General features: G+C 38.6%; 2 protein-coding genes across 2 annotated transcripts in view; both read left to right on the top strand.

Annotated features, from left to right (window-relative positions):
* Window positions 1-22,905, top strand: part of LOC133524514 (estradiol 17-beta-dehydrogenase 8) — a 229,910-nt gene that overhangs the window by 89,968 nt on the left and 117,037 nt on the right. The gene's annotated exons all lie outside the window — the stretch shown is intronic.
* On the top strand, window positions 1,057-10,666 carry LOC133524400 (vitellogenic carboxypeptidase-like). Its single transcript, XM_061860389.1, has 8 exons — window positions 1,057-1,419; window positions 2,386-2,669; window positions 3,068-3,186; window positions 3,438-3,608; window positions 4,142-4,309; window positions 4,866-5,122; window positions 6,102-6,233; window positions 7,367-10,666. Exons 1-8 carry the CDS (start codon window positions 1,385-1,387, stop codon window positions 7,506-7,508), a joined length of 1,308 nt encoding a protein of 435 aa, XP_061716373.1. The 5' UTR covers window positions 1,057-1,384; the 3' UTR covers window positions 7,509-10,666.

Below are 22,905 nucleotides of genomic sequence, written 5' to 3'. Positions count from 1 at the left end.
GAAACTGATAAGAACTGCAGCTGCGTACTTTTTTTTCCGTGGCCCCGTACATGTGTTTTTGTTGAATTTGTTTACCTGTATTACCTTTATCATACCTACCGAAGATTTGCAGAAATTTACTCTTTTGTTTCTTTGGATTAGGATTTTTTGGATTAGGTTTATATTTAGGCTACGGTATATGCTTTGATAGTAGCAAGCTTTTACAAGTATGTTTCATTAATTTCATTAATACTTAACAGAAAAAAATGTCTTCTCTTGATTTAATAATGACAACCAGTAGCACACGTTGCTTAAGTTCATAATTATAATGATACTTACTAGGGAGTTTTACACCTTATATTTATATTAGTGCTATGCAACGAGCAGGTCGCTAGTTTTGACTATTAATCATTAGCTGGTTATACAAAAAACAGGATAACCCCATAAATTATTTAGATATAACCATTATATTCAAATCGATGCAAAAAATACAATTTAAGTTTAATTCACACGTAAATGTTTGTCCGACGAACGTCCCGTATTCAATATACTAGGTGGTAACTCAATTCAATAATACCTAGTCCTTATTTATTTTTCTCCCGGGCGTGTCGAACCCACGCGACGTGCGATAAGTACCTATCTAACGGAACCGAGCACGAAACTCCGCACACGAACGCAGGTACGGGCTACGTATCATGGCGTGTCACGGCGTGTCACGTGAATCCGGTCGCGAACGCAGGTACGAGGTACGTACCTTGCCGTGTTCGTGAAATTCGTGATCTTAGTACCGCCGGGCTTAAGAACCCGTAGCTACGGATCGGCGTGTATCACGGATATCAGGAGCCCTAGTTTGTTTTAGCACGTTGTTTGCACCGATTTATTGACCTTGCTATTTATTGACCACTGTGTAATGAGTGTATCCACTTCTTCACGATCTTATTCTTCTAGCCTAGATTCACTTTTAAATTATATCCAGTAACTTTAATGCCATACGATCCCTAAATAAACTAGTGGCTTTGTGAGCTGTAACCTGTAACAAAACTTAATAAATGTACTTATGGTTCCGCCATTTTGAAAAAAATCCTATGGCTGATCCAAAAATAGAACTATTTAATTGTAACCAGCTCACAACATTACACGACCAATCGGTCGAGGATTCAATAAACCTTTAAAAATATTCATAATATTTGTGAGATTTTCTAGATGTGAACTCTTAATGGCTACATTTCAATGTTTATTTAATAGTAAATTTCACACTTCGCGCATAATTATAGGTACATGGTGGACTTATCGTTTGGTAACTTCGCAGTTTCAATTTTTAAAACATTTGTGCGTTGATTGTGAACATGGTAATATAGGTAATTATTAAAAATTAATCAACATATTTCGATGTCTTTATTGAATCATGAAGTGTTGGCTAATCCTTCTATACTTATGTAGGTAAGTAACAGTGAGGGAATTATTCAAACTATTAAGTTCTCGTAAGAACATTTTGTAAAAATTATTCAAATTTATTAACCTTAAATACATTAAATACATAAACAAAATGAAGATAAAATTAATAAATTAAAACTAAACCTTGAAACCTAATTAACTAAACTAAAACTACGACTACAGCTAAATATAAAATGCCTCCCCCACCTTCTTTTATTAAATATTTGAAATTTTCCTGTAGAAAGAAAAGTTCAGGCAGCGATAAAAGCTTGTACCAAAAATTTAATTTCTGACAAAAACTTATTAATTAATACTTAAAAAAATACAAATGAAAATATTGGTTAAAATAATTCCATTTTATTTGATATCTTTCGAAATGCATTTCGATTTTAAATCTTACCAGTAAAAGATAAAATATTAAATGCAATAGCATTTCATTTTGAGTTGTGCCACTGTTAAGTAGCGATATCACAACATCATTTCAATTATAGAGGCTCTGGACGACACACATTTCAATTACAGAGGTCAAGTCAACAAGAACACTAAAATCAGAATTACATTGAACGAGGTACCAAAATTGCAATTATCGAGGCCTTTTGTCGCCAAGCGACCGGGACCAGCCATTTGGTTGCAATTATATAGGTTTCCCATTTATCCAGGTCCCAATTAACTAGCAGTGGCAGCATGGTTCCATTTTTATTGCTTGTCGCTATGCCCGTCACTTTCGCACTTACATACTTGTTAAAACGTGACAGGCATGGTAACAAATGATAAAGAGCCGACCATATTAGGCAGTGTCTTACCTGAGCGCATAATTCGCGAACGCGGCGTGGGTGAATTCAATCCTTTGATACCTATGGAAGTATCCGCGCCGCGTCGCATTCGCGAGTCATCGCCCACGTAAGCCGCGCTGTTAGCCCTACAGGTATCACAGTAAAATTATATAGGTAATATTATAAGTTAAATTTTCAGGATTAAAACAATACAAACAAATCAAATCTATAATGATTCGAAACTATCAACCCATAGGGATAAATTAAAAGTAGAATCCTCAAAATGGGCAGGAGTGGACAGCTACGCCGGTTTCATTCCAGTCAAAAAGGAGTATGATTCGAATCTCTTCTTCTGGTATTTTCCGACAAGAAATGCCGGCGATGACACGCCGTGGATAATATGGCTGCATGGAGGCCCGGGTGTGTCTTCTTTAGTTGCGGTTTTTGAAATAAACGGACCGTTCGTAATAAGAGATGATAAAGGTATGCAATTAGTGTGTTAGGCGGTGTCTTACCTGAGCGAATAACTCGCGAACGCGAAGCGGCGCGGCGCGGGTGAATTCAATCCTTTGGTACCTATAGAAGTGTCCTACGTGGGCGATCTCCGAATGCCGTTGGGCCGCCGCGCCGCGTCGCATTCGTGAGTCATCGCCCACGTAAGCCGCGCTGTTAAGGACTTATCTACCCCTGCTTCACATAAGTATGACAATTGACTCGTGAGAATACATTGTACATTACTGGAGGTACTAGTAAGCGTCAACGCTTGGTGACGTTAGGTACTTACCTAGTTTATTTTATTTAGTAATACTCGTATATTAAATAATTAAAGAAATCTTTCCGCGCATCGGTCAAATTTGTACACACCTATATTCAATTTACAGTGCATTTGAGGGACTCTTCATGGACGAAGGATTACTCAGTGTTGTACATCGACAATCCTGTCGGTGCTGGCTTCAGCTATACACGCAACGACAAAGGATATACGAGCAGTGAAGACGAAGTAAGTAGGATGCCAACGTGACAATTGACACCTAATACTGACAATCCCTGTACATTTCCGTGTCAGACGGGTCGGTAAGTCACAATAGTGTCATCAATATTTACTTGTTGCGCTTGCAATGTACCTACGGTGAATTGTCATAGTCAGGTCACCGTCGTGAATCGGGTAGCAAAACTTTTCTCACTAAAGTAAGATGGATAACATTGCTTTTCTACATTAGATGGTAAACCGTTAAATATTTATATTTGCAGGTAGGCGGCCATCTGCTGGAATTTCTACGGCAGTTCCTGGAAATATTTCCGGAGCAGCGTCAACGGCCACTATTTGTAGCAGGCGAGTCATATGCGGGCAAATACGTTCCTACGCTAGCTGCGATATTGCATAGGAACCGACATGAGCCTGCCCATCAAGTCAATTTGAGGGTATGGGTATACTGGTTGTAACCCTTATTGCAAGATAAACATTTATGATGTTCATATAAATGGTGGCTACTGTTTGTCGGCTTTGTGGAAGCAGTGTAGTATCGGCAATATCGGCATACACGTATTGGCCTTTGGCTTAAATCTGAGGGCTAGACCATCTGTGACAAGTTGACAACTAATCGTTTGTAATGCTTACTGCCTGCATTGAGATAAAGTATGTATGTGGTCAGTTAATTGTTTTTACCGCTTTACAAAATGTTAAATTGATATTTAAGTCAAATTATTCCTAAAGAATGTTAGTCTCTGCCAAGTATGAAGCGCCACACATCTCTTACATCGTGCTTACAGAGTTCCGAATGTCAGTTGCTATAAATACAATTCATAAGCGAATCTCATAAGGCTTCGGTCCTCCAGGAACAACAGCTTAGAGATTCTCTCTTTTAGGCCTACTTACATACTACAGGCGGCATGATGATTTGCCAAATATTTCTTCGCAATTAATTATTTAACATATATATTAATTATTTATCCAGGGTGTGATGATAGGCAATGGGCTGATCGATCCGCGAAGCATGATGCACTATACGGACTTTTGTCTCGTCCTCGGCCTGTTGGACGATGAGCAGGGTAAAGTCTTAAGGAAGTTGGAGACGGACGCCGTAAAACTCCTTGATGCTGGAAGGATGGTGGATGCGGCTAATGTACGTAACTTTAGAGTCCATTTAAGCCAACTCCTTACTGACTTCGAAGTGACAATTAGCGTCGTGTTTTCGTAGAATTATGGCACATTCAAAATTCCATCTCTACTCTTCTAAGTCGTAAGTTGAGTTAGCTTGATAACAAATTACCTTATCGCACACCTTTATGAAAGGAAACACTTTCATAATCTTAAATGCAACACCGTGGGTGGTTGAATCTAAATGTCACCTACAAGCTCCTCTTTATCTTAACATTTTCCCCGTAACAAACTTAAAGACCCAAGGTCCGCCGGGGGCGTTAGGATATTCGGTACAGGCACTAGTTAATGATGACCCACGCTAGAACGGCCAGTGTCCGGCCCGAGGCACCAGGCGCTTCGTTTTCTATAACTTCTTTCGGACTCCTCGGCCCGAACACTGTTCTTGCGTGAGTCATCCTTTACTCGTAATACGAAGATGAATGATTATTACCCACAAATTCAAAGGGGCAAACTTTTTTTTCCTTCTCAAAGTTCTGTTAGATCTGCTAAATCTACGGTGTGTTTAAAATACATTTTAGAAATTCAACGAAACCATAGAATACATCAAAAAGCACAGCGGCGTCAGTTTCTTGAATTTCAACGAAGATGGACCAGCAATGTACACGTTTCTGGAGTTTCTGAATAAAGCTGACGTCAGGCAAAGCATCCACGTTGGCAACACGACGTTCAACGTCAACAACCAGCTGGTTTACGAGAAGATGCTGCCGGATTTTATGAATACAACTAAACCTTTTGTGGAAGAGCTGCTTGAACATTACGGGGTGCTGTGTTATAGGTATGTCTTTGAATCGAGAACACACACATATGTATAAGCCCTCCTTTGGTATATTTCATAGATAATTATTTTTGCTCTATTCTGCGCAAGCCAAATTTGAACTCACTCTGTTTTTAGTACTTTGAAATCCTTAGTAAATAGTTGATTTGAGAAAGCAATGAAACTGAAATGATTATGAAAGGTTTTAATTAGATTGAGACGGATTGTATACAGTAAACACCCCTATAATGGAACAGGCACCAGTAATGGGATTGTATAGACAAATCCTGTAAAACAAGGTATTTACCATCAGTTTTTAATCGCTGGCAACATTTTACCATAAACAAGAGCCGCTTGAGCTTAATTTGTCATTGATATTTGTTAGTTTGAAAATGAATAGCGTCATACATCCTATGACTGGAGCAAAAAACCACAGTTTTAATTGGTTAATAATATTGAAACTAATTGCAGTAGCTTTCATTAAATACATAGAAATAAAGGACGAACTAGACATTCAACTTTTAAAGCGTAAGAAGGTAGAAATTTTACAGGTGTCGGTGAAATATCAAAAACACTCCAAATTTTCTCTTAAATGTCCCATGATTGGTGCCGTTAACATAGTCAGGTGCAGGGAAAATGTAATCCCCCCTGCATACAACTTTGGATACAAAGATGCTAAGCGAATAATATTGCTAACTGTACCTTAGGACTGCGAGGAGGTGCCGTGACTTTTAATAATGCAAATGATTAACAACATTAAGTCACGCAAAAACACACCAGTGCACGAGCAAAGCAAGTAAAGTAATTAGTAATTAAGTCTCCATGAGACTTTTTGTCACAATTTAAATTTAATTTCGATCGCTTGAACTTAGGGTCAAGGCGGAAACAGTGGCTCAGTCGCCCAAATATCGCCTCTCTCGTGTTGAAATTAGGTTGAGTGGTTTACTTTATGCGGCTTTTATTCTGATCCCTCCTTGACCCTACACTTGCATGACTTCAGTGGTCAGTTCGACGTGATCTTGCCGTACTGGGGGTCGAAACACACGTATGCTTCGCTACAATGGTCTGGTCGAAGTGAATACGACGAAGCTCCACGGACGCAGATGAAGGACGATACGGGTCAAGTGGTTGGGTAAGATTTTTTTTTATACTACGTCGGTGGCAAACAAGCATACGGCCCGCCTGGTGGTAAGCAGTCTCCGTAGCCTATGTACGCCTGCAACTCCAGAGGAGTTACATGCGCGTTGCCGACCCTAATAATCCTCCCCCCCCCTCGTTGAGCTCTGGCAACCTTACTCACCGGCAGGAACACAACACTATGAGTAGGGTCTAGTGTTATTTGGCTGCAGTTTTCTGTAAAGTGGAGGTACTTCCCCAGTTGGGCTCTGCTCTGATCTGGAATAACCTTGATCTTTTTAAACAAATCTTTATTTACAATAACAATATACATAAGTAATGATGATTACTTTAACTAGCTTATATTTAAATAGGCCCTTGAGACATTGTACCAAGGATCCTTCGACATTTCCTCGTTGTATCGCAATACTGATACGTTGTGCGAGGAAGCCGCCAGCTCTTCGATCACCAGTTACGTTAACCAGACGTTTCGCGATTTCTCCAAAAAACTTGTGCGCGCTGGGACCCCATGGACCTAGAGTTGCAACGCCAAATGGTACAAAATTGTACTCTCTACCAAGGCTCTTATATTTATTACGTTCTAAAATTTCGTCGTTTTCCGACGCTGCGCCCGCTTTTACATTAGTCCGTTGGAGGTCGGACGGTGCCAGTTTGTGTACGCAGATAGCATCCCACACATTCAAACATTCATCCCAAGCTCCAAGGAACTAAGGACACAGGCCTTTTGCTATCAACCCTGATAATGACAGTCGGCTCAGGCAAGAGATCGACGGATTATGTCATTAAGCGACGCATGTCTTGAAAACAAGGATCCTATTTTATTTTGATGAAATTGACAGAACATGGCTAGGTATCGTATGGCTGGATTCCTTTTAATTGTAGATACAAAAAAAGACGGAAAATGAAATATTTAATCAGTTTAAATCTGTCACAAATCCCGGCGTCCGGTATTTCGTGTCCCATAGAAAGCATCAAGTTTTCTATAAAAAGTGAAGTGCTGAACGACTCGGCGCGAAACTGTATCGTTCTGTGTGTCCTCCTTAAAGTTGCGAAATTTAATGAATTAATAAAATTCTTGTGTAGGGTTTAAATAAGTAATACATTGATATTATCAATTTATTGTTACAGCTACAAGAAGAGCGGCGGGCGGTTCACCGAAACGTTAATACGAGGAGCAGGTCACATGGCTCCGAAAGACAAGCCCCTTGTGGTTAAAGCCATGATCGAAGACTTCATACACAGATATAGCAAAACAGTTACAAGTTCCTAGTACATTTTATAATATTAAATTACTGTTATATAATACAACACCTATTAAGTGTGCTCGTAGAGCATGACATTGTTCGGTAGTTGCTTTGAGTAAAGAGATAGCTGGACTTACTAAAAGCCACGATGGATTGCCGGGTGTTGATTAAAACATGGTTAAACGCGTTTCAAGATTAGTTTTTCATTAGCTGCACACGTCCACGATAGTTCATTGCATAATAAGCTATCAATATTACACTTTATACCTACTACATGAATGAGCAAAACACAAAAACATATTCTCGAGACGTCTTCGCCATCTTGAATCACAACGACAACCTCAGATACATACTTAACATTATTATTATCTAAGCTATAAAAAGAATACCCCGTCAGGAAGATCCTCCTGTGGCATTGATCCTATAACGCTTTACTATATGAACGTTTTTCTTTTTTTGTGAGTACGATCAAGGAATTTGATTTTCGTCTTATCACGTTTGGTATTGTTGACCATTGACAATTACAAATTGAACCGTAAACCGATACCACAAAATAAAAAATAAACAGAAGGTCCGTTCTCGCCGTTCTTGAAAATACATACCTAAACTTGCCCGACTCACTAGGGTTGCTTCTGTATTAATTTCGAATTTTAAAAATGAGTAGGTAATATAAGTTTACAGACATACATACATAGATTCGTTTATACATACATCTTATCATGTTTACATTCCTTAGAGACTGCATTTTGACGTACATGACAGTAGGTACCTACGTAGCGGGCGGCGGGGACGTCAAGTGAGCAACGCGCGCACAGCCGGACTAAGCTCTGCCCGAGAGTGCCCGAGAACGCCTGTAAATGTAACGTCTGTGTGCGTAAATGCCACGTCTGTGTGCGGGCGGCGAAAATGGCACTTTGTACTGAGCGGACTCTCTGCTCCGACGCCCGCCGCGCCGCTATTTACTGTGTCGATACGGACTATTACGGTTTACGGTTCAATTTGTAATAGTTAATGATCAATTATAATTAACATTCGGCCAACACTGGTCATGTTGACAATAATATAGGTAATATAAGTTTGCTCGCGAATTTCATATTGATTGTGACAAGTTAAAAAGTGGCACAGAAATCAAATATGGTAGAACTTTTAAATAGCGTAGTCATCAACTCATCACAAACATTTTTTTTGTTTTTTGCTCATTAATGTTGTTTAAAGTGTAATATTGATAGCTTATTATGCAGAAACTTACGTTTAAGTGTGCAGCTGGTGAATAATTAGTCGTGAAAGGAATTTAACCATATTTAGTCAACACCCGGCGATCCATCGTTGCTATTTGGAAAGTCTAGCTATCAATTTACGAGCACACTTTTGATATCGGCGAAATCATCATATATTGAAGACATGTTTTTAAAAGGAGCAGACTGTGCCATAATAGTACTACCGTACAGAAATGACACTTCCTACAAAACCGAAGTTTGACAGCGATTCAGGGACGAATTACGCTGTACCTTTTAATGTATGGCACTATCCCTTTCGGCCATTTTGGGTTTTCAAAATTCAAGTCATTATCTTATCTGTGTTCGTGCACGTATAGGGACGTCAAGTTGCGCCAACCCTAATAATTGCTCGGAGCAATGCCGAGCCGAATGGAGCCTAGAAATGCCGAAAGGAGGAGTGTCACCCCATCAACTGTACATGTAACATTGTCCATTTGTTTCTTATGCTTTCAGCCAGTTAGTCATAGAACCATTAATAAATTACGTATATGAACGTAAATACTCTCCATGAAACCCGAAAAGCTAATTAAAATGACGTGCGCTCTCCGAAAACGCAATATGATAATTCAATTTACATACGATTAAATGTTAAAGTGACTTCTATAACTGTGTTTTCATAATTTATAACATCAGAGTATGGATAGAAATGGCTAACAAGTTTTGTGCCGTGTTACTGGACCATTTTTATATGTAACACATGATTATAAATGCAATAAATAAATTATGAATTATTATTTAATTGTATTAATGGTGCTAGGTTGGCCCTTATTTCGTCGAAGTTATATTTTTCTACGAGGCACCTGTTTAATTTAAATCGATTACTAAATAACAAATTATTATTTTTCATTTTTAAATACATTTTAGGGGTCGCTGCTGCACTTAATATTTGGACCCTCTATGCAAGATGTTTTGTTTTTTCAATTTTTCAATGTGGTTTTTTTTTTAATTTGTGTTTATAGGAACGGCAAGTACTTATGGTGGCATCTTAAAATCAATACTGAGGACTCCTAAAATATTCATAAAATAAGTAAAAAAAAAACGCATCATAAGTAAAGTTGCACATTAATACACCATGACTTATAAACGAAAAAAAAAATAGAAAAAAATTGTATGGGGGGGGGGGGGGTTCAAATTTTCAGTGCGAAAGCGACTCCTAAAATGTATATAAAGGTTCTAAAAAAAATTGCATTGATTTTTTTGTGCTAGATACATTTTACACCAAGCGGGTGCCCGTAGGAAGCTAACTTCGACGAAATAAGGACCACCCTAATCCACACCACTTAACTTTTGTGGAGCAACATTGTGCAACATGTTAACATTATATCTGGCGCGTAGAATGATGCTATACGTAACTTTTGTGGCTGCAGGTAGTTACCTAATATAGAAATGACACTTGGAAACGTTGTTCTACGGAAATTCAACTTATGTCGAGAATTAAGCGAAGATGTGTGTGCTGGAGATTCTTCCCTGCTACACCTCGGTTTTAAAATAGCTTTTCATGGACCACATGCTAATCAAAACCATCTGAAATAATAAGAACAATGCCTCCTCTAGCCCTAAAATACAATATTTATGACATCCCAAAGGATCAACACTCATTAATAGAAAACATGCTAATCGTCTGAAATAATTATATGAACATTAATTTGTTATTTCTTCTGGTTTTTAACTAATTAATAAGGTAGCCCATGTTTATGCAACAAATTCTGTAATTTATCAATTTACGAGTATTCATTAATTACATTAACGGCGAAAACGCTGAATCACCTAAAAGCCGAAGATAATCAAGTGACGTACGAGATAAACACAGGGTGCTTTATGTTTTGGAGCTTAAATAAAAGCATCAGTTCTACTCAACGTAAACAGATTTTTGTCTATTTTGTTTTAATAAACAAATAAGTGAAAAAGCTGTTTTTTTTTTATAATTTTTAATAAACTCGCCATGGCATCTTACTAAATACAAATAAAAATTATTTGTTACTGTATAAAAGTGAGTATTAGAAAGTTAACACTTGTCTTAACGTATCACACGGAACGGCTGCTCTGAGCGTACATCTTCGACGCTGACCACCATAATTTTTTTTTAACCTACTTCAAACAAAATGAGGGGAGGAACTCTGCTGGCTGGTCGGCAACGCGCATGTAGCTCCTCTGGAGTTGCAGGCGTCCATAGGCTATGGTAACCGCTTACCACCAGGCGGGCCGTATGCTTGTTTGCCACCGATGTAGTATAAAAAAGAAGCTAGTTACGTGTGAGCCGTGTGCTCCGTTAGTGGCATTGTTTCAGCCCGTATATGATCCACAATAGCTGACGTTTTTTTTTTTTTAATTCGGGCGTACTGATTCACCGAGTGAGGTAGATTTAAAACAGCTCTTCCCTCAATTCACATTACTGCGTAGAAAGTAGAAACTGACTTTCCAGGGTGTTGACAGTGTCATACCGTTGACTTTAAAGTTATTCAAACGTTAGAATGCCAAATATCGTCTTAGCTTTATTAGAAGTGTTACAAATTAGCTTCATGTACCCGATATTTTTCTGGCCGCGTGCAAATCGCTTACGCTCCGCAGAGATCGAAATGCTGCTGTCACTGTCGCACTAATATGGAAGAGTGATAGAGAGATACAAAGCGTTTCGCTGTCGAGGTGATAGTGATTGTCATCTTAGGCCGGCTGGAATGCCCCGTTGGCGTTCAAAGTTATTGACGCGGTCTTCACATGATAACCGACTAACCCTACCACATAATAATTTTGATAAATATTTACGTTGGTCCATGATTTTTAAGCCTCATGGTAAAGCACCCAGTATACGAGTAATCTAAGCCTCACGCTCTCCCCTCTAAAGGATTAAGATAACACTGTACTGGTAAAACATTTTGGCAGGAAGCTTCATTGTTTGTTTGCATAGGTGATTATAATAAAACTGATATTGCTGCTGGATTCCTCATAAATATCATTCCCTGGCTATACCTATTCGCAAATTCCTAGGAAATTCCGCTAACAAGTTTTAATGGTAGATGGATGGGTCACACACATTTTTTAGCAAACTCGTTCGCGTCTCTCCTGAGACATCGCGATATAAGGGAATCTAAAGCTAATTGTTACGCGGCTGTAAAGCTTGAAGCTTTTACTTGAGACTCAAATAAGAAAAGCGGGATATCTATGTACCAGATTCGTTAACTTTTTAAATGTGTTTGACCCAGATGGCACTTGGCACGAGTCACACAATCACCAAAAATAAGATGCTAATAAAACGGAATCTCCCGGGAATTTGTGAATAGGTGCGGACAGGGGAATGAGATTTACCAGAAATTACCCTGCTACGAGTAGGTAAGAGCACCAATAAATATAGACGTTCAAAACTAAGCTCAGACATAAAGAAACAAGTAAACATAGTTTACTCCATACATTAGTTTTCTTACCAAAACGCTTATTATTTCCGTAGTCGACATCTAGCGTCAAATAGCGGATTTATCATTACCGCTACTTGACACTAGATGGCATACTAGTATTTTCATGTTTATGAAAGGAAAAGTACCGCTAAATCATCAAACTACAGTTCAATACTACAACTATGCTCCAAAACTTCAGTTGCATAAAGGATGATTCGAGCTAGAACGGGCCGGGTCCGCGTCAAGGCGTGCGTTGTAAGAAGAAATGATTTGGAAAGGAATGAAAACACAGTGAAAACAAAGAAAATACAGTGCTTGATTATCATAACCTCCTAAGACCCTGAGTACAAATTTTTGTACATATTCCAAAATCTATTTTGAACTTTTATTATGTAACTAGGGGTTCCAAATTCAAAAACAAAACAATTGCTTCTGGGTCTCAGGAGGTTAAAACAGTTTTAATTCCATATGGAAATGGGCTCCTATAGGCGCTACTCCCTCCCAGTCCCAGTTGCTTCGTTTATATCTGTCAACATATAATACGTATTTGAAAATCGAATCAGCTTGAGTCGATGACGTACGAGGGGTAATCCAAAAGTAATGATAATCAGTATAAAAGACACATCAGATGCTTAAAAACCTTTTTTTTCTATCTAGTCTCCCAGTAAATTTACTATACATAGACCATAGTTACTCTAGATCTTCTGTACATTAAAAAAGTCTTTTTATTGCTCTTACTTCGCTATCGGCCAAAAATTTGTTGCTTCTAAGATCTTCCTTCAGCCGTGGAAAGGGATAAAATAACTTGCAGCGGTATCATGGTCGTGTTTTAGTCACTTGTCGTATCATGCGTCACTTTTGCACTTACGTATTTGTTAGACCGTGACAGGTATGGTCTGACACCAATGACAGCCGTCCATCTTAGCCCTGCTGGTGGCTAGATCTGCCGAGTATGGGATCTGTTCTGGCAATTTTAACCCTGCATGACGTTTGGCAGCCACTGCAACATCGGCCTTGTAGGGGCGTCCTTTGTTCGATCGTTAACATTCTAAGATTTCTAGGCACCCAATGAGCGGAGACATTTTTCATGAGTGCCACACGAGAGCCTCGTGACCTCAACTGGATGCTTGATATGCATCCATTTACCTGTTAACTCGAGATCGTTTTTTTTTTTGACGTTTTCTTTAGTATAACAATGATAAATGGGCGGTCTTTGCAGCGTTCGTCTTTAGTTGATGTTCTACCCAGGTTAGACTTCTTAGATGTATCAGCGTGAAACTATAAAACTTGGAGGGGTAGAGTACCCCAAGGTTCTCGCCAATTTGATGTGTATATCTTTAGTACACATTTTCTCGAACAGAGGTACTTGGTAACTCTCATTAAAATTTTCTTCATTTTCATGTATGTTTTCCGACAATTAACAAATAAATGGATTTAATTTACTGGCAGACATATATTTTTTAATTACTCTTTTTATTTACTAGCCAAGAACCGCTTTAACAAATAATTATCTCTATTTGCTGTTGTCACCCACTAAAAGTATTTGATTGTCATTACTTTTGTATCACCCCTCGTAATTAATTTATTTTTCTGCCCTCCGGGCGGAAAGCGTCAACTTTGCTGCCGCTGCGCTAAGCGAAGTTGCCGCTTTCCGCCTCCGTCGAGCAGAAAAATAATATGCGCACCACGGGAGGAATCGTAGGATATTGCGTGCCGCGTGTAAAATTGGCAAACACGCGGGATGGTACTTTTCCTTCCTTGGGACACAAATAACTATTTTCACATTATTACTTACCTACTTTTCTAAAGCTTAATTATACGCGCTTGACTTCCTTTTAAGTAAATAAAGCAATTGCTTTTTGCATAGAGCTGTTACCTACTGATCATCATAAGCCAATTTAACCTAACCTAACATTTTTTCTCATCCTAGCATGGAATTGGAATTGAAACTTACTCGGTACTTGGAGGATACGGGATCGAATTTTACTTCCCTTGTCTGTGAACCAATAAAATATTTGATAATGTATCAACTAATCAACAATATCAAGAAAACTAAAACAAAACCAAGAATGAAATTAAGATCTAGTTGAAGTTCCTATCTAGTAACATTGGTACAGTCGCTCGGAGAGCGGAATCAGACATATCGGAGCGGTCAAGGTGCTCATAAATAACTAACACGCCTCTATTATAAAGCTGTTAGAGTGCGTGTTCAGATATTATGAGCACCTCAGCAGCTTCGATATACTCGTATCTGAAACCAGTACTTACACGGGGTCACTAGGATCAGAGTCGGCATCGTCCGCATACGCGTTGGCATTTCTTGAACTCGTATATAGCCTGTGAAGAAATAATATTACCTATATTATTGATCAAACGAAGACTATGTATTTTCAACGAAAATTAATGGTAACAGAGAAATCATCGAATAATAAAACTTCTGTGAGACAACAGATTAAATACCTACCTATTATATTACAATGGGATACTCAAGTATTTAATTCGAAGAATGCTCGGCATATCTTGCAAAATAAGGGGTACTACGGGAACACGCATTGGCGGGTGACCTTTAAATTTGTCATTACACAAACGGTTTTGAAACAATAAGTGTTACTTATGGTCAAGTGAGACAATTACGTGTTAGTATTTTTTGACAGAGACCAGTAACACAGTATAAGATGTCTTTTTAGACCCAGCAGTCCAACTTCGAACATTTTATAATTCTCGTCCGTAGTCCAAAATCTCGGACGCAGGGCTGTGTATTAATATATATTATGGACGTAGCCAAGTATGTGAGAGGTAACCTTGAACAATTTCCGACGCGCGGTGACTCGCAGAACTATAACACTAGGTGATGAGACGAACTCCGTCCATCATGTACAGTCAGATGCAGAGAGAGGTGACCCCCCCCCCCCATCGTATAAGTAGATTGCCGTCTTGCTGCCACCCCCGATGTCTTACCGCCCTAGGCCCGCGCTTACTGGGGTTAGGGCGACTTCGCCACTGGCTACCACGATTCTGCAGACGCCATCTGAATATCTCCAACATATAGGTGGTCATAAAGGGGTTTACTAACCATTGACGTCTAAAATTGGCGTTGTTAGATGGTCGCGCATTCTGGGCCGATCTTAACATTAAGTCATACGTCCGACGGTGATGATATGGGTGATTGGCCCTGAAACAGTCGGAAATCATTTCAAGTTGTTATAAAACCAACTAAAAAAAAAAGCAAAAGACATTGCTTGACATTATCTTTCTCTTAGGATGACTCACGCTAGAGCATTCCTTTGCTTACTGGGAGGCCCCATCCCCTGCATCATAACTATGTACGCTTTTATGAAATAAAGAATTTTGTATATGTATTTCGTTTCGTTTCGTTTGAAATTCAAAATTTCGGACGCATTTGTTCGCCGGCAAACATGCTTAAATCAGTCGCATCGTCACTTGTTTTACCGTAATTTTTTTTAGACCGGGCCGGGGCCGGGGCGCAGCTTCCGGCGCTTCGTTTTCTATGGAAAGCACCACGTGATCACCGATCAGCCGATGAAAATGCCGTGTTCGATGCCTAGGCCCCGTGTACTGTGAATCATCCTTTAATCCGTCAACGGTCGGTTGTTTACTCGGCCCTATATCGAGGTAATATTTTATTTTTATTTATTCTGCCCCCTATTTTTGCAATCCGAGAAATTAATCTTGCTAGATTGTGCAAATTAACTTACCTATCCCAGTCCATACACTGCAAAGATAAAAAATACTAGTCAGTTCTGTTGGTATATATTTATTTTAAATAGTAAATAAAAGCTAGTAGGAAAACGGACCCTGGCAAAGCCCAGAATAACACCCCTTTAAGGTTCGGCCTCAACGCTGTTTAAAAAACGGTGACGGCACGGTATCGTAGTGACGTATCATAAGCGGACCATTTTTATCGCATGCTCCACTCACGGCTGCTTAAAAAACGGTGACGGCACGGTATCGTAGTGATGTATCGTAAGCGTACCATTTATATCGCATGCTCCACTCACGGCTGCTTAAAAAACGGTGACGGCACGGTATCGTAGTGATGTATCGTAAGCGTACCATTTATATCGCATGCTCCACTCACGGCTGCTTAAAAAACGGTAACGGTGCGGAATCGCAGGGACATGCCGTAAAGTTTACGACTTACTAGGAGGAACTGCACGACCTGATCCTACCTTCCCCTTTCCATCGGACATTCAGGCGCGGGGAACGAATGCACCCGTGCATGGTAAACGTTCCATTTGTCCGCACGAAACGGTTCGCCTCCTCTTTCTTGGTACGGACGACTAAAGAATGGAATGCGCCCCCGCCAACTGTATTTCCTGATAAATATGATCCGTCTCTTTGAAGCAAGAGTGAATAGGCTAGTACTGAACCGGCGAGCTCCATCTTAGGCCCTGTCTTCACTTTCCATCAGGTGTGACTATGGCCAATCGCCGATCAGTTAATAATTTAAAATAACGCGTTAAAGTCGTGACATTTACGACGCCTCATTGCGATTCTGCACCGCCAGCGTTTTTTAAGTTGCGATGTGTCGAGCATGCGATAATGACGATACGCTTACGATGCGTTCGGTACTGCGACTCTATAACGTCACCGTTTTGATGCGTTACTGCGTTTCTGCAACGTCACCGTTTTTTAAGCAGCGCTGTGGTCGGACCTTCGAGCGCGACATGACGCGATATAACGCATGGGTTAAGGATGCTATTCTATTGTTCAGGTACTTACTTGTATACTGGCGACAACTGCCATCAGCACCGCGGCAAAAACGAACGCACCTCGAGTCATTGTTATCTTAAAAACAAACTTTAAAATACACATAATTAACATAATGTCAATATACAGAAAGGAAAAGCGTCTATAGGATGATATAAAACAGGATACTAACCTGAAAGGGAGACGAATAAGCTGTATGGACTTGGCAATTGGCAAGCCGCCGATGAATCCCAGCCTATATGCTGACTATCATAGAACACGACGGCGGTGTAACGAATTGTATCATAATTGATACAATTCAAGTACATGTTACTTTATAGATTTTGAAATTGTATTCAATGTGTTTGTCTACGTATAGTGGAGCCGTTAACCACGTATGGTACGATGAATTTTATCGACAAATCACCCCCCATACCTATGTTTTTTCTCAACCATTTTAAAACTGCACCCCTTCAAAGTTTTATGTAAAAAATTCTACTATACTAAGTAGTCTAGCTATTTATATTTCCTTATTTTCATTCACTTCCCCATTCAACACAACTAAGACATGATATTTTTCAACTTCACACCTTATTTGTATCTAAAACCATTATTTTCCTGTCCGTAAAGTCCCTTAAACCATAAAAGTATCTTCCACAGTCAATTTTAATATGTTTTTACGGCACTCACTAATTAGCCCGTGTCTTAATTGTGAAAAATGGTCTCCCGAGCCAAGAAGACTGAAAATATGCACGACATAGAATTAGTAGCAAATACTGGAAGTTGCTAAAGTCCAACAGAGATACAGTAGGCGCTCAGTAATCCGGCATCGGAATTTTTCCCCCTTTGCCGGATTGATGGAATTGCCGATGGAATTTTTCATTTGATTTATTCATAAATTTCACACACATTTCACTTAAAACTCATCAACACTATAGCTTGTGTAGAGTATGTTTAGTTTGTCTTTGACTTTGATGTTTTTGTGTCTATGATGGAACAGTTGAATAAATCGGTCTTAGACCAAACTAGATATGGTTTAGTTTTAAGTTGTTTTGTGTTAGCATAAGTTCGATTTATTTTTTTTAGTTTTAAATTAGTTTTTTTTAATAAATATATATATATATACTTACATCAATAAAAAAAAACGATATGGTTGTTGTTTATTTTAAATACTAATATTACACCTCGTAATTTTTTTCCAACAGGATTAGTGGAGATGTATGTGATATAAAAGCAAGAAAACAAACACGTGGCACTACTGATCAATGCTACCATTCTATAATCTGGCGTTCGTCTGTCTATATTGCCGGATTATAGAGCGGGTCATCTAATGTGCTAATTACCCGATTAACGAGCGCCGGATTAAATAGAGCCTACTGTATTTTAATAAACCGAGCGAGCGCGAAGCGCATGGAAGCGTCTTCGTTTCAGCTTGGGTAAAATGCTTTTGTATGTTCGACTGAGGTAGGGATGAAATTCCGGTAAAATTCAAATGTTTTATTCGGGATTTTTTCCAAATTTCGTTTTTTCGGTTTTTTCCCCTTTTTATTCAGAAAAATCAAATACGTCATACGCAATGCCACTGATGAGCGATGACAGTGTCAAATATATAAACTGCCAGAAACTAACACATTAGACGTGCTTAACCTTCCTGTTTAAATTCCCAATTAAATCCATATGGAAAAATACAGAAATTAAAAAATAACTTGAGTTTTTCGGCTTCATTCGTTTTTTCGAAAGTATTGTAACTGGAACTTGCATTGTTTTTTTCGAAAGAAACTTGAAAAAACAAGTCGTTTTGAATTTTTCCCGTATTTTTCCGGGTTTCTTCAACCCTAACCTGAGGATGCCGAAGACCGGGCAAAGTGGAGAAGATTGAGTAGGAGAGCGGACCCTGGCGCTAGGCCGGGAAAAAAGGTTGAAGAAGATGTCCTCTAAAGGTTGCATTTCTCAACCGATCTTAGTAAAATTGTATGAGCGTAATTGTTTTAATAATCAAACGATACAAGAATTCAATATCCGAACTTTTTTGCTGGCGACAATTTGTATGTAACAATCCGAACAATTTGTATTCTGTCGAGCCCTTTCCGTCGGTAGAAAAAAGCGGCAAATTTAAAAACCGTAGGTGCGAAGGATTAACGTCCCATAGGAAATATGAACAAACATGACAGACTTTGTAATTTTATCCTCTTTTCGCACACTCCTACCATTGTTTGGCCTGACTATTCCAAGTAGAATGCATCCAAGTTCTGACAGCGCCATCTCCTGCATCACCTGTACCCCTAGTGTACATTTATTCGATAGCGAAACTTGACGTACGCGTTTGCATTAAGTCTCATTTTGTATGGGATTTTGAGTTTCTAAAACCTCCCGCCTGGCGCGCTTTGTCTAAATCCTATACAAAATGAGACTTAACGCAAACGCATACCTCACGTTGCGCAATCGAATAAATTTACACTAGGGGCTCTGTAGTCCCGTGGTTCTCACAGTAACCATTTCGGTCCAACTTTTGCGGGTTCATATGACAGACATGCCCAAATTGCCCATCCTATCTAAGTTTACACACCCGTTACCATTTAGAAAAAACTTTAAGTACATTACTTTAGAAAAAAACGCTGCACGGTCGCCTAGCGCTAAGAGCGTGCGACTTGCAATCCGGAGGTCGCTGGTTCAAACCCCGCCTCGTACTAATACGTGTTTCGGAACTTATGTACGAAGTAACATTTCGTATTTACTCGTGCCAGTTGCTTTTAGGTGAAGGAAAATATAGTGAGGAAAACGGACTAATCCCAAAAACGCCTAGTTTACCTTCAGAAAGGTTAAGGAAGAAATATTGCGCATCTAGCAATAATAACTCTCAGTGTGACCAAAAAAGTTTTATTAAAATGTTTTATTAAATAGTACATCTTACCTACATGGTTAATTACTTCCATTGGTAGACATAGGTGAGTTTAAGTGCAAATAGAAATAGTTCTTTTACTGGTCTCCTACTCGTTACCAGCACGGCTATCACGAGTTGATATTTGATATTTACGTAAGCAACAGTGCGAACTCGAACGCGTTTCTTTCTCTACCGCACCAATACATCAGTGCGAGCGAGATGGGCTGCGTTCGAGTTTACGCAGTTGCTAGCGTAAACGTCAAGTATCAACTCGTGGTACGGCTACACAGCTAGTAGAGTCGCACCAAGTCAAACCAGCACAGACTTTGCATCAACAAAGTGTGGAAGGACCACCACCTACAATTTAGGAGGGATTTAAATCTTCTCGGGTCAGGGTGAAGGGTTAGAGCCGGCGTAGCTTTATTTGGCGTTCATAAGCGCATGGTAATATGCCTACTTGGATTTTTTTTAATACTACGTGGTAAGCGGTTACCGTGGCCTATGGACGCCTGCAAATCCAGAGGAGTTTTACATACGCGTTGCCGACCCTAACACTCCGCACCCTCGTTGAGCTCTGGCAACCTTACTCATCGGCAGGAACACAATACTATGAGTAGAGTCTAGTGTTATTTGGCTGCGGTTTTCTGTAAGGTGGAGGTACTTCCCCAGTTGGGTTCTGCTCTAGATCTGGAATGACTATCTTTATCTTTGTTAAATCCACTAAGTCAAATGAGTCAGTACCTAAATATATTTTATACATGATTTATTACCTGTACTAAGTTATTAATTAATTACCTATAATATTTATTGTACTTATGTGTGAAATAGATTCCTTGTACAGAAATAATTTATTGCTTGGTTTCAAATTTTAATTAAACAGGCCCGAATTATAAAAGACGTCTCATAAATTCATAATAGTCCCCTAGAAACCCTTATTGTTTTGTCATTACGAGTACATTACATAATTACTCATTTTTTGGAAGAATAGCTTTGAAAATTTCCATTTTGGGAGGAAACTGTTTCCACTAACCAAATCTTAAAGAATAAAAAAATAGATTGTTTTGTTTGACCATGTTTTAATCAGATGTTATATGTTAGTTTTATAAAAACTATGAATGTTTTTAAAGCGATCTTTAAACCTAGAATATATTATGCTGAAGCGATCGACATCAAAATCAAAGTGATTTGTTAAGATTTAGTTAGTCGAAACCCCGAAATGGAAATTTCATTAAAAATGTAGTTAGTTATTATGTAACCTCACTTAATTAGTTATTATGTAACCTCATGGCGAAACTATGAGGGTTTCTATGCGACTACAAAACCTTAAAAAAGACATTTGCATAATATTGTATGCCGCGGCGGCCGCACGCGCCGGTATTCTAATGTTGTGTGAAAATGGAAGCCTCACTCTGTATATGTTTTCAGCGCTCAGTACGCTCACGTCTGAAAATATCGATACGAAAAAAGTACCAAAAATGTATACACGACTTTATTGCCCATATATATTAAGGTAGTGTATACATATTTTTGGCATATTTTTCGTATCGATATTTTCAGACGTGACTGTACAACGATAACCTTATGAAGGGGAATGGCCAGCATATTACATACGTATGAGGCCAACGGCCTGGATATGGTGGTATAAGAGCATTAGTAGAGTTAAAGTATATACAGTATTTTAATTCCATGAGATGCACCAGCCAGTGTATATTTATTTAAACCTTTAGTCCATAGCGGCAACATACTTGCCATCATGCTTAAAACAAAAACGCGTCTCTACTACAAGAATTACGGTTCAAAATCGAATGTCTAGAAAGGAATGTCAAATGGTTAAAGGGTTAAGACGAAAGGGGATGGACACTTCTTCATACAAACGGAGTCCTCATTTTCCTCTCTGGATATTGACATTAAGGAAAACATTGTTATATAATTTGATATATATTAACCAGCTATGCCCCTACTTTTGACTTTTTTGATTTTTTGATTACTGTAAACATTTGGAGAGGAAAACAGATTTCATACAAATTTTTAATTGCTCCTAACTCGTATAATAATTAAAAATTCGATAAAAAAAAAGAAACATAGAGGCATAGCTGTGGTTGATATATAACAAATTGTGTCAAAATATTTTTAATAACGTTAATATTCAGAGAGGAAAATGAGGACTACGTTTGTATGAAAAACGATTTCGCACTGGCCCCCCACTTTCTCAAGCCTACTGTTCAGAGAATGGAATTTTTGTTTTTTAGATCAAAATACGTTTGCTTAAAATTTAATTAGCAAATTTGAGGCCTTTGAATATAATGTTTTTTTTTTTTATTATAATAAAATTTGTACAAAAACTAAAAATATGCAAATGATTTCTAAAAATGAGCAATATTATTCTTAAGGAAACACATGGATTACTTTTTTTATAATGAAAACAAACATTGTTATATTAAAAACATGATAGCCGAGGTCCCGAGCACGCCCAGCCATTTCACTCACGCTTACACTCAGTAACAGTGAGGGAAGAACACCAAAAGTCTAACCAATCTAACTCTGCATGACATTTTTAATTACAAAGAGTAGTGTTGTCATCATTAATATCAAATCTCTATGAATATGAGGTTTATAATGGCACGCTCTCACTTTGTTTCGTTCAAGTAAGTTAAGTTAACTTAGACTTTAGACTAACAGCAAAGTTAGCTTAAAAAGCAATCTACAATCTTTAATTCCAATCGAAATTACTAAATACATTGGAATGACAGACGTGATTGACCTCACCTTGTTTAAGCTCTAGCTTGGGATTGAGTTTGGCGTTATTTTGTTTCATCTACTCTTTATTTAACTTTCTTACTTCTTAGAAATACTATTCAACGAATATTACTTAATGGCTGTTTCATTTCAAAGTATTGTAATTGGCAGAACTACTAAACATTGTAATTCATTTGTTCGACGTTAAATATAATACATTTTTATATGTCGTACTACCACGTACTACATTTATATTTCAAAGTAGGTTTGGGTTAGATTAGAACTGCGACCCCACACAGACACGAATGCCCTTCAAAGAAGGTTTAGGTTAGGTTAGAACTGCGACCCCACACAGAAACCAACGGCTTTCAAAGTAGGTTTAGGTTAGGTTTAAATTTACTTTTATCGATTTTTCGACGAAATGAATTGA

Source organism: Cydia pomonella, chromosome 1, assembly GCF_033807575.1.
Source record: "Cydia pomonella isolate Wapato2018A chromosome 1, ilCydPomo1, whole genome shotgun sequence".
Classification (NCBI taxonomy): Eukaryota; Metazoa; Arthropoda; class Insecta; order Lepidoptera; family Tortricidae; genus Cydia; species Cydia pomonella.
The sequence above is the reverse complement of the archived record's forward strand: the minus strand, read 5'-3'. Positions and strand labels throughout refer to the sequence as shown.